At 44.9% G+C, this 13345-nt stretch overlaps 1 protein-coding gene across 2 annotated transcripts in view; it reads left to right on the forward strand.

Moving 5' to 3' along the window:
* The window catches only part of NET1 (neuroepithelial cell transforming 1), a 70605-nt gene that overhangs the window by 45203 nt on the left and 12057 nt on the right, over nt 1-13345 (forward strand). The window contains exon 1 of one of the 2 annotated variants that reach the window (XM_084611934.1): nt 11634-11890. The exons of the other annotated variant lie outside the window; for it this stretch is intronic. Within the exon in view, the coding sequence (XP_084468060.1) occupies nt 11798-11890 (93 nt within the window). The 5' untranslated portion in view covers nt 11634-11797. Of the gene's footprint in view, nt 1-11633; nt 11891-13345 lie in introns of those variants that run through there. 2 annotated transcript variants of the gene reach the window in all.

The following is a 13345-nucleotide window of genomic DNA, read 5'->3' on the forward strand; positions in this document are numbered from 1 at the left end:
CCCGGTGTCTCCCACCCACCAGCAGCACCGCTGATCAGCACCTAACCCTCCATCCCTGCGGCTCCCGCCCGCCGCGATCAGCTGTTTTGTGGTGTGCAGGAGGCTCGGGGCGGGGGAGGGAGGGGCAAGGGCATGGCAGACTCAGGGGAAGGGGCGGGAGCCTTGGAGGAAGGAGTGGAATGGGGCCGGGGCCTGGGGCAGAGCCGGGGCTTGAGCAGTGAGCAGCCTGTAGCTCCAGCTCCGGAGTTGGCGCCTACGCAAGGAGCCGCGTGTTAACCTCTGAAGAGCCGCATGTGGCTCCGGAGCCGCAGGTTGGCCACCCCGGCCTTAGGGTAAAATTTCCAGAGACACTTAAGCAACTTAGGTTCCTAAGTGCCTAAGCAATTTTTGAAAATGGGACTTAGGGTTTGTCTACATGCCCTGCAGTTTAGAGTAGAGGCGTCTGAATAGCAGTGCGCACCAAAGTACTGCACTGTAACTCCCCTGGGTGGGTGCTGTGGGAGCAAACTAAAAGGGACCTAGTTCGCATTAATGTAGTCCTGTTTGAAGAGCATTACATTAATGCGAGCTAGGAACCTTCTCGTTTGCTCCCACAGCATCCATATGGAGGAGTTATAGTGCAGCACTTTGGTGCACATTGCTATTTGTACCCCCATAAACCAAACCACACCACAACAGGCCAGTGTAGACATAGCCTGAGACTCCTAAGTCACTGAAGTGCTTCTGAAAATTTTATCTTTATTCTCACCAAATTCGTGAGCTGTTTTATCTAGATTTTGTATCTATTACAGTGAGTAGGTTAAAAAAAAAAAAACAGCACAAAAACCCTGGCCCCATAGAATCAAGGTTTGTCTGTATCCAGTGAGTAAATTGTAAGGCCAAATGGGACTATTAGGATCATCTATTCTGACCTTCTGCATAACACAAGCAGTATACTCCTATCCCCATTTTACAGATGGGGCTCTGAGGCACAGAGAGACTTGCCCAAAGTCACACAGAAAGTCTGTAGTGGAGCAGAGAATTGAACCAGGTTTCCCAAGTCCCAGGCTAGCATCCTAACCACCGGATCGTCCTCCCTTAAATTAATTCATATAAAGTGTATATAACTTTTAATGTGGAGGAGTAATGACCATATCTTGTACAGGCAAGGAATATTTAGCCTGAATTTAAGGATTTAGGTATGTCCCTTCATGTTATTAAACACTAAAATTTTCTCCTTCAGTGTTCTATGTGCCAGTAAATATCCAGTATTTTAAATTAAATGGAGGAGCATTCAAAGCCCAAAATGGTGACAGACCCACATTTTTTTGGTTTGATTTTGGTTTTTTTCCACTCCCCTGAAGTTTTCCCTCAGATTTTAAGATAAACTGAAAATAGGCCAAGTTCAAGCTGTTTACAAATGTTATACTTCTCCCACTTTTGGGGCACACCAGAAACCTTTTGGTGACCCTAGACTTCCCTAGACTCTTTAGTGAGCGTAGCCACCATAGATACTGTGTTTTGTCGTTCCTTTTAACTGTTCCCATTACTTTTTCTGAAGTAAAACCTCAGTTTGTACAGCACACTGCATTGTCTCTGTACTGTTCTGTAAAGGGTGGAATGATTCATTGAGAGTGCACACAGGCTGTGGGTTCTGAAAGCATGTATTCTGATGTTTATTAGCAACCAGATTATGACCTTTCTTTTATCTGATAGGGAGTAGACCAAGATTGACGGTATATCTTGCCCGAAGCAACATGAAGCCATGCTGAGTAACATTCATGAATCAACTCTTGCCGGGCCTACAGTTCTTTAGTGAACATGGGTTGCTAATGTTTGGGAAAATAGTGTTCTCCTTAAGTATGTGAAGGTACAGCTTTGGAAAAGGGAATTGTGCAAAGGAGATACAACCCTTACCTTTATGGGACCATCTCATGTGAGTAAGTGTTACTCAATATGAATAAGGGCAGAGTTTTGACCACACTAGCTCTAGAGCCACATCAGTATTGTCAACAGAGGGAAATTATTGCCAAGAAACTCTAGTGTAGACAGTCATGGTCTTTGAGGAAAACACAGTGGACAAGACCTGAATTTCGAATGTAGAAAACAAGCTGAAAAACAAAATCCCTTCTCAGGCCACATTCTTCTTCTTCTCCAGCACTTGGATTCTTTAAGTCATTAGTGGATGTTTTTGTAAAAGATATGCTGTAGTTCAACCATAAATTAATTATTGGGCTTAATGCAGGAATTACTGGGTGAAATTCTGTGGCCTATATTATGTAACAGATCAGACTAAATGATCACAGTAATCCCTTCTGGCCTTAAAATTTGCAAATCCACGTGTCATAATGATGCACAAAAGGAGCATAAATCTGATTCTTTACCCCTCCCTCTGACTCTCCACCCCCGCCAACTGCTGATGTGTTTTAAAAGAGAACCATATCAACTTTTTTGTCAGGTGTGGTAATGTAAATTCATGCAACAACTTGCCCATTCATGAGTTGAAAAAATGTATTTGGAAATAAACGTTAAAACTAGCATTTCTGAGATTGGCTAAGATAGTCTGTACCACACCTCCCTATAACATTTGAGACATGAGCAGTACAGGAGCTTAACGCAATTGTGTAAACAAATTTCTCACTTATGGTAACACTTTGCTGTTGAGACAAATTTTATATTTCATAAATGTCACAGGCTTCTACAGTAAAGTTCTTCTAATGTTGCATCCATATTAGCAAGATGGAAATTGATTTATGACTTCATATCCTGGGATAACATACATCTAGAGTCACAAATGTAAATATTGTAGTAACTGTCTTCCCACAGAGGTCTCAAATGCTAATTCTAATTAAAAATTGAAGGACAAAAAAAGTCCATCTGTGCTAGTTCACTTCTGTTGTGTGGAATATTTGTAACTGTTTATTTTTATTAAATTCCATTATAATTATAAAGCCTTCTCATCTTACCAATAAAATTCAGTATTTCAGACTGCATGCAAACACTTCATGTGACCCTGTAATCGACTGATGTGTCATGTCTTACTTTTGTCTGTGTTCAAGTATACTGCTCTGAGTTTTTGACATAGAATATAAATATCTGCAATGGAATGTTAAACACAGATCATGACCAGTAAACAATTCAGCTATACAGATGATGGTGGCTGACTTTGTTCAAGTTACAAAAATACAAAGAAGGATGAGATTGCCTGAAATGTTAACATGAGTTCATATTTATTCAAGTACCTACATGTTACGCATGACAGTATATATGAGACGTTAAAAATAGCTAATTAAAACCAGTATTTCTTCTTCGAGTGCTTGCTCATGTCCATTCAGCTTAAGTGTGTGTGTTTACCATATGCACCAGTGCTGCAAGTTTTTCCCTCAGCAGCATCCGTACGGGAGCAGCTCCGGTGCCCCCTGGTGTGGAGCGCATATGCCGCAGTATATAGGGTGCCACCCGTTCCCCTCACCCTTGGTTCCTTCTTGCCGCCAGTGATGGTGCTGGAACTGTGGCTGCTTCAGCTAGTGCTGTTGCTGCTCATTCGTACGAACTAGTTATCTCTTGTATTATAGTGTACAGTATATGGTTTCTGTTAGTGTTTATAAATCCCTTAGCTATAGTTAGAGACTTCTGAGGTCCCAAACGGGACTTTGCCTTGGGATGGGGCATGCTCTGGTCCCCAGGCTTTAAGCCTTGTGATCGCTGCAAGAGGCCCATACTCGTTAGTGATCCACACAGAAGTTGTCTGCGTTGCTTGGGCGAAGTACACGTTAGTGAGAAGTGCAAAATTTGCAAGTCCTTCAAGCCAAGGACTAAGAAGGAGTGCGGTATTCATTTAAGAGTGCTCCTTTTGGAGTCGGCCCTCACCCCAGCGCCAGAACAACACTCCAACCCGGCACTGAGTACCATGACCCGCAGCACCCCACCGAGATGATCCACTGGCCAGCACCAGTCACTATCCGTGGCTCTGACCAAGAAGCCCAAGAAGGTGGGGCGAGGCCAGTCTCCAGCCTCCCACAAGGGAAAGGATAAGACTGGGTGTGAGAAAGTTCCCAGGCCAGGCAACTCTTCACTCACGTTGGGATCTCGGGCCCAAGCTCTGGTGGAGCGGTGTAGCCCAGCTTGCTCTCTGCTGGCCACCTCGGATAGCGGCAGAGGCCTCTGTCAGCTCCAGGTGCCATCCACGCCACAGGTCCTTCAGGCAGCACAGGAGATCGTGTCCCTCCCAGTGCCACCCACACTGGCTCCTGCAGTTCCCCAGTCATGCTTCGGTCCCCACCTCAGCGGCACTGTTCCCCATCATGGGGAACATCCCAGCAGCGCTCGCTCTCACATAGCCACCACGCATCTGACCGTGAAAGGCAGACGCAGTGCAGCCCCATTCGGTCCCAGGACCTTGGGCACTGACAGAGAGGCTCGAGGCGCAGCTCGCTGGCCACCGGGCACAGACCTTTAGAGGCATGCGCCAGCCCCCCCAGCAGGAGTACCGGTCCCGGCACCCAGAATCTCCAAGACCATGGTACTGCTCCAGGGACCCGTCGAGGGATTGACGTTACCATTCCTTGGACTGTCGCCGATCCCCAAGGAGGGCATCGCCATGTGTGGGTTCTTCCCGGCACCGGGCCCATTCCAACTCCCGGTCCTGCTCCTCATCCCAGTCCCACTCGTCAAGTGTGAGACGTAGATAGCCGGCTCCAAGCAGTTGTGGATCTGTCAAGTGCTACCGGTCCCTAAGACCCCACCTCAGATCGGACTCCGGGCGGAGTGACCGGCTCCAGTCGGGTCAGAGCCACCGTTACGCTCTGTCCTAGTCACCTGGGAGCGACTGCTCAGGATCCAACCCTGGTTCGGAGCGAGGTTCCTGACAGCGGGACAAGCTGCGGTACCAGCTACATTGTCGGCACCGAAACCAGCACAGTGGCCAGCGCCGTGGTATCTGTGGAACCCGTGGGGGTTCACCCAGCCCTCCCAGGCCGCCTGCTGCTTATCCGGAGCCTCGGAGAGAGCAGCTGCCTCTCTCCCCTGCCCTCCTCCGGTGCACGAAGCCCTTGGTATGAGGACCCCACAGGTCCAAGAAGGAGCAGGGGAACAAGCCACTGGGCCACCAATGGTTGTGGAGGACCCTATAGCACCGGCATCCTCCTCAGACGAGGCTATAACGGGGTCCCCTCCCCACGTTCTTCTGGATGACGCTAAAGCGCACCAGGAACTACTGAAGAGGGTCTCTACCAACCTGGGTCTTCAGGCGGAGGAGCTAGAGGAGCTGTCAGACACTCTCTTCAATGTCTTCTGCTCCACAGCACTGGCCAGGGTGGCTCTGTCCCTTCATGATGGGGTATCTAAGATCACTAATGCCCTGTGGCAACTCCCTCCTCCCTGCCACCCATCTCCAAGATGGCTGAGCGCAAGTACTTTGTGCCATCCAAAGGTACCCGAGTACCTGTACACCCACCCTGCTCCCAACTCCTTAGTGGTAGAAGTGGTTAAACACAGGGAGCGACAAGGTCAACCCAGGGCTGCCCCTACGAACAAAGACTCCAAGAGACTAGACTTGTTTAGGCATAAGGTTTATTTGTTCTCTAGTCTCCAGTTGAGGGTGGCCAACCATCAAGCCCTCCTAGGACACTATGATTTTAACATGTGCCAAGCCATGGCCAAGTTCGAGGGCTCTCTTCCTGAGGCTTCTAGGAAGGAGTTCCAGGCTATTATGGAGGAGGGCACGCCTGCAGCCAGGGTGACGCTCCAAGTGGCGTCAGATGCTGTGGACACTGCCACCCAAACCATGGCCTCAGCCATCACCAGGCGCCAGGCATCCTGGCTTGCTCCTCTCTGGCTTGTCCACGGCGGCTCAGGAGTCGATGCAAGACCTTCCCTTTGATGGGCAAGCCCTATTTGCTGAACAGATGGACAATAAGCTCCATGGCCTAAAGGACTCCTGCACGACCCTTAAAATTCTGGGCCTGTATGTTCCCGGCCCTGCCTGCAAGTGGTTTAAACTGCAGCAGCCTCAGGGCCAGGGGAGCCACCCACACCAGGAGCCTCCCCATAAGAAATCCAGAAGCTACAAGAGGCATCCTAGCCAACAGCCTTCACAGGCCTCTCAGTCAAGCTCAACCTGTTCCCAGGATCCTCCCTCCCCCATTTTTGCCAACCGCCTTTCTCCTTTCCTACCTGCGTCGGCATCTATAACATCGGACCTCTACATCAGATAGGATGAAGGGCCTCCTGGTGTCCATGCAGAGGATTTCTAACTGAATCACCCCTTGCATTCGGACTTCCTACAAGTTGGCAGGAGTCCCTCCACCGCCGATTGTCAGAGCCCACTCAACTAGAACGCAGGCATCTTCGGCAGCCTTCCTGGAACACTTCCCAATCCAGGACATCTGTCGAGCTGCAACGTGGTTCTCAGTGCACACATTCATGACCCACTATGCCATCACGCAGCAGGCCAGGGACGACGCTGGGCAGAGCTGTGTTGCAATTTACACGTCCATGGACTCCTACCCACCTCCGAGGGGTACTGCTTGGGAGTCACCTAAGTTGAATGGACATGAGCAAGCACTCATGGAAGAAAAGACAGTTACCTTTTCCGTAACTGGTGTTCTTCGAGATGTGTTGCTCATGTCCATTCCACAACCCACCCTCCTTCCCCACTGTTGGAGTTTCCGGCAAGAAGGAACTGCGGGTGGGGGGAACCAGTGGCACCCTATATACCACAGCATGTGTGCGCCACTCCAGGGGGCGCCAGAGCCGGTCCCCTACGGATACAGCTGGGGGAAAAACTTCTGGCACCACACACACCTAAGTTGAATGGACATGAGCAACACATCTCTAAGAACACTAGTTACGGAAAAGGTCACTGTCTTTTTAGTTGGGTTTCAGCATCTAAGAAACTGAAATTAAGCTGAAAGTTATTTTCGTTATTGTGGACTTTACATTTTGAAAATGAATAAAATGTTTGTTCTGCAAAAGGTTATCGATACTTCAGTTTTCCAGGAGACTTTTAAGCCAAACATAATGAAATGCCACAGGTTCCTTCTTTGAAGAAGTTGGATCCAGTTGTCAGTTAAATAACAGACCGTTTCACTGCTCCAACAGCACAGAGGAACCCATAAAAGCTGAAAAATCTGGCCAGTGAATCCCCAGTCTTAGGGCATCCCTTTATTGCACCAGCTCTTCCCACCTCCTCTCACAGCCACTGGAACTGAGACTTATGCTCTTTGACTCTTCTCAACTGCTAGAAAGGCCTTTTGGAGTTGCTGAATGTAAGTTAAAACAGCCCTGATTTATGCTACACAGTCCTCTGACCAGACCCAGAACACAGGGATGTGTAAAGGTGACATTAATAATAATAATGCCTAGCTTTTAATCTGTAGTTCTCAAAGTACTCACAACCATTTTAATGTATTTAGCCTCACAGCACCCCTATGAGGCAAGACAGTGCTGTTATCCCCCTTCTACAGGGCTGCTCACTGACTTGTCCAAGGTCACTCAGGAAATTTGTGGCAGAGTAGGGACTTGAACCCGTATCTCTCAGGTCCTAGGCCAGTGTCTTAGCAATTGTACTATCCTTCCTCCTCTTCATACACTTAGAGTAGCTTGGCTGGAACTGATAATCAAGCCCACTAGGATTTATTTTAATCATATAAACTACTTAAAATGTTCTTTGGGGCATTTGAACACTTAAACTATAAAAAATGAAATCAATCGATTAGCAACATAAACTGGAATTATACAGCATATTTTCTCTTCTCAATGGTGTGTCTAGATGATCATTTGTCAATCTTAAATTTACTTACCCCACATTCACCAAGTTCATGTAAGAACATAGGCCCATGGTAATGCTGTTTTTGCCATGTTACTGTATGTGTGTTTGTACTGCTCAAATGATGAGTGCTTGGAGTTTGCCCAAGTGTTGCCGGTGATGAGAAATATCGAAATAGGTTTTTGTATATAGGAGGAATTCAGAAATCAGCTCATCCATTAGAATGGCAACTGAGAGCTGCATGTTTCAGAGTAGCAGCCGTGTTAGTCTGTATTCGCAAAAAGAAAAGGAGTACTTGTGGCATCTTAGAGACTAACAAACTTATTTGAGCATAAGCTTTCGTGAGCTACAGCTCACTTCATCAGATGCTGCATGTGGTTTATGTTGTGGTATTAAAATATCAGCATTCCCCACAGAAGATCCTTAACAATGCATTGTTATAAATGAACCATATATGCCGAGAATGTTTCCCATTAATGTGCGTCATATAAGGCGGCGCACAATGTGCCATGATAGATTTTCCATATGTGTCATAGGAAGATCCTGACATTTCCGTAATGTAACTTACACATAATACATCAGCCTTGAGTTGCATCACCTCAAATCAGACCTAGACACAAGGTGTCATGTAGAAAGGCATGCAACTGAACAGGGATCTTCCTGCAGATGAGTCATATGCTTCAGTAATATATGGCACCAGGTCCTTTCCCTGAGGCTCTGTAATAAGAAATGCTATTTAGCACTTGAATAACAATGTATGCAAGACTTTCTAAAGTGCTTTCAAGATGCAGAATATTGTTCTAAGCTACTAATTAATAATTTAAATACCAGATTCCACATAATGCGTCCTCTTGTTTGACTGTCCATATCAGAACCTTTTCTTTGTTAACTCTGTGCAGTTCTTAAACATTTAAATCTATTAATGACTGTTCCTTCCAGTGGGGAGAAGCTACCACTGGAATTCCTCAGGAAGTGGTATCAGGACCAATAGTGTTCAATGCCCACCACATCCAATTCCTGATTATACTTCATCAGTAAAACTTTCTGGCTACACAAAACTACTTGGATAAAGGAGAAATTGGGGATTATGAGAAGCTTCAAAAGAGCAAGTCTAACTGGATAACTGAACAAAGATGTCTACTTGCTACCCAGCAGTCTGCTTCATTGGGCATTTGGTTTTCTAAAAATGGCAAAGTGTCTGTATGCACTAAATGGAAATAAACTACTGAAAAATGACATTCCCATATAAAAGATTTAGATTGCATCTGGGATTGTAAAAATCCTGTGGATCCGCCAGACCTACTCACTGCATCTCTAAAAGATCTGCTCTAGGAATTATTTGGGGGAAGTTCTGTGGCCTGTGCCATATAGATAAGACTAGATGATCACATCTTGGTCCTTTCTGGCTTTAGAATCTGTAATCTATGACTCTTTAGTGAGCACAAGAATCCTTCAGTGGAGAATATCATCTATTCTGCTCCTGCATAAAAATGAAGCAGAGTGAAATAGACAAGGATCCTCTGTTGAGGGGAGATCTCTGTAGGGGAGTACCAAAGTGGAGAGTGATGGAGGGAGTCGAACATGGAAGGGGTTTGCTTCCAAGGGGTCTATTGGTTGTGCTTCCAAGTTGGGAACCAAGGTTGAAGCATTGTTTCCTAGGCCAGCATGGGCTGGCAGAAAGCTCTACCATATAGCAACCACTATCTAATCTGACTGAAAAATCCAAATGATAATGACCAGGGTTGTGCTGGGAACAGTTTGCTGGTATAGCTAATGCTGGCAAACCCTCCTAGTGTAGATGCAGGATATACTGGCAAAAGGGTGATTTTGCTGGTATAATTTATACCATTTCTCTAAGTGAAATAAGCTGTGCTGGCAAAAAAGCATTTTCCTGTAGGTATAACACACTAGGGCTTTTACCGGTATAGAAATGTTGCCAAAAAACACCCCTAACTGACATTACTATACCAGCAAAAGCTTCTAGTGCAGACTTGGCCTATGAGGGTGTGGAAGAGTTCGAGGTGACTTCAAAGGGGAGAAAAAAAGCATCTGATCTTTCTTTGCTTCCTTTTGTTGTATATAGAAGTTCTGACCTTTTAAAGTTTCCCCCTCCCCCCCTACTTTAGAAATATTAAATCTTCCTTGTTCTCATTTGACACTTGCCTTGGAGTAGCCAAGTGGACTGGGAGCCTTCCAAGCAGTGTGAAATTTTTCAGTGTTCTTATTCCAACTGATCGTTAGGCAGGTTGGTTCAATAGCTGTTATGAAAAACCAAATGGAAAATAGAAGTTTTGAACAGTCTTAGTAAAAATCCCTGCTCTCAGTTGCTCAGGTTCCACTTAGTTCTGTGATGTCAGAATCCCAGTGGTTCTCCAGTTGTCCATAGAATCTGCTGTGAACATCAGTATCAGATCTGCATTTTTCAACTATTTTTGTAAAAAAAAAAAACAGACTATGAAGGCAGAAAAGAAGGCCGGGTTTGAAGGGAAAAAAATCTTCCCAGCATTCATTATAAATATAAAAAATGCAACCCCTCTTCCATAGCTCCACAGAACTTTCCACACAGCCTGCCACTACGGAAAGAAACCTGGTTTATCTCAGCCGGAGGGAGAGAGATTCCTGATGTATGGTGTCAGGGTTGGAGGTGCAAGGGGATAAATCCTGAGAGAGACCTGGACAAAAAGAAGTGGAAGGAGAGAGTGTGACAAATAATGGGGGTTTGGCAGAAGAGGAATTCGCAACAATCTCTGGGGAGGGTGAATTTGTTTGGTTGCAATCCAATTGTTAACTGGATTGGTAGTTGAAAACAGCCAGTAATAATCACCCCTAAACTTCCCCTACTGCAGTTTTAGAAAAAAGAATTCTAGTGTGGGGAGCGACTGTGACACTAAGACAGGTTTCAAAGTAGCAGCCGTGTTAGTCTGTATTCTGCATCCGATGAAGTGAGCTGTAGCTCACGAAAGCTTATGCTCAAATAAATTGGTTAGTCTCTAAGGTGCCACAAGTCCTCCTTTTTCTTTTTGTGACACTAAGGCAACTCTTACCCGAGAGAAAAGGAAATTATTGCTTTATGTGCCATATATTCAACTTGTGGAATTCACTGCTACTTGATATCAGGGTGACAGTGTAAGCAGGCTTTTAAGAAAGTGATGATAAAATCATTTAGACTTGCATTCATTTTAACTGGCACAGCTGCAATGTTAGATGGGTGGATAATCCAACCTTCCCTTTTGGGATGCAGTCTGTTTGCCTGTGGTGGATTTACCCCTGCCTCTTCTCCTTTATTTAGTGCAAGAATAATTAGCTCTGTTGGAAGGCTTTTCTAATACCTGCTCACATTTAAATAGGGCCACACCTTTCAACTCCATTGAAATGCATTGGATTAGGACTCAGGGCTTTTTGGTTGGAAGGGACAAAGTAGCAAGCAGAGTCCCTCCAAATGGAGGCATTTAGCATGCATCCCTATTTATTTTAATTTTCTACTAACCTCTGAAGTGTTATGTACTGGCTGGTATCAGAGGCAGGATCTCAGATTAGATTGACTTGGCATAGCAATGCCTATCTTTAAGTTTAGAAAAGTATTGAAATGCTGCTCCAGCTGGCTTAGCTCTCTCTTAGCTTGGATCTAGGAATTACACTACTCCAGCTGAGAATCTGCCTCTGAAGCAAAGCATTCCTCTTTAGTAAAACTTGTTACACTCCTTCATGTCGGAGGGGGAAGAAACCAGCTTTTCAACTCCGGGTACAAAAGATGTCCCCCCCAGCGTGTAAACGGAGAGGCGTAGGTGTGTCATTAACGGTCAGTTCACGAATGATACACGACTCCGCGGGAGCACGCCCATGAAACATATGTTCCTGCCCCTCCCGCTGCCTTGAGGTCTGCGTGCTTTGAACTCCCAGCTCACAAGGCGGGCTGTGCTATCCCATGGAAACATGAGCGGGACCCTCCCGCAGGTTTCTGAGAGCTCCGGAGCGGAGTTTATAGTGAAGTAGCAGTGGAAACGCTGCGGACGTGGATTAAAAGTAAAGCTTCTGAAGGCAGGAGACAGCATGGTGGCTCATGATGAAGTTGGAGGTCTCCTTCCGATTAAAAGGACCATTCGAGTCCTAGATGCTCAGAATCAATCTTTCAGAGAACAAGAGGTAAGGCGACCCTTTCTGGCACTGCTGCCTGGTGTGATTTATGGTGAACCGGTCCAAATTCTACCAGCTTTCCTTTGACTTTTTTGTCTCTTGTCAACTGTTGTGTGTTAGAAGATTAATCCTTCTTATGGCAAAACTGCTCCAGCACTTATCCTGCTTATTATGCTAACGCCGAGGGGGCAATTGGGAACAGGACTCCATTGTGCTAGGCACTGTACCAACGTAGCCTTAAAGACTTTACAAGCTAGGCAGTAGTAGTGAGTACTGAATCTAGTAGTTCTGTACGTGCACTCTGGCTGGTTAGACTCTGACTTCCAAACCGAAGTCGGTTAGCACAGCAGACTTTGGAACTTGCCATATCTGATACAGATAGAACACCTGTTTATTTTCTGCTGTATGTGGATTAATTTTTAATTTGTATTAGACTTCTGCTTTAATGACAGTTTTCACAGGACTATGTTCAGAAAAACTTCCTTAGTAGCTGAGGTAGATCGAGAAAACAGAAAATTGCAGCGGAGAGGTCTGCCTTTTTATATTCTGCCAAGTTTGTATTTTGTACCCTTCCTCTAACAGGAAACCGTTTAAACCTGTGGCTTATCTGTCTTGGACACTGCTTAGTCTGGACTTTATTTTAATTTTGACCTCAAGGAATTATATGGATAGAATTACTTTGTGGAAATTTTAAATATCTTTTTCTTTTTTGCTGGAATAGGACTTTAAGGACACAGGATTCAGAGTTTTTATGTATTTTTATTTTTGTTAGAGATTAGAAAGATTAAAGCATTCTTTTAAAAAAATTCTAATAATTCTGTTTTAGCTAAAAGCTGGCATCTTGTGGTACTTCTTCCAGATCTTTATAGTAAGTTTAAGTATTTTTGAAGCGTTGTTTAATGCTAACATGAGAGCATAAAATTAAGAATTTATGATCAGTGGTGTTTCATGGTTTTGTTTTTCTGCTGATGATTGGTTATACTGTTTCTCTTCCATACCTTGAGAATTAGTTTTATTTTGTCTTTCATTAAGTGTTTGTTTTTAGTGTAGTATGAAAATAAAAAAAACTTAAGAAAGATTTAGGACAATCTTATAGAATCCCATAAACTTAAATCTGATGGGTAAAACTTTCAAAAGCACTATGAACTTAAGTGATTTAGAAGCACCTAAGTCACTTTTAAAAATGGGACTTAGGCATCTAAGTCACTTAGACATTTTTTGAATATTTTATCCTAAATGTGTAAAGGCCTGATCCTACAACAATGTATGCCTCTGAGTAATGTTGCTCATGTGAGTAGTCCCCTTGGAGTCACTGGGACTACTTGTATGAGTAAAGTTAAGGGCATGCTCGCAGGATCAGGCCCTAAACTGGGTTTGTTTCCTCCATAAGACTTTTTCTAAAACCCTGCTATTTAATGACTCACGCATTATTTCTTATTGGCTGCTTTGCAGATGTTTTTTCTA

The sequence above is a fragment of the Lepidochelys olivacea genome (genome assembly GCF_965140295.1).
Source record: "Lepidochelys olivacea isolate rLepOli2 genome assembly, chromosome: 1".
Classification (NCBI taxonomy): Eukaryota; Metazoa; Chordata; order Testudines; family Cheloniidae; genus Lepidochelys; species Lepidochelys olivacea.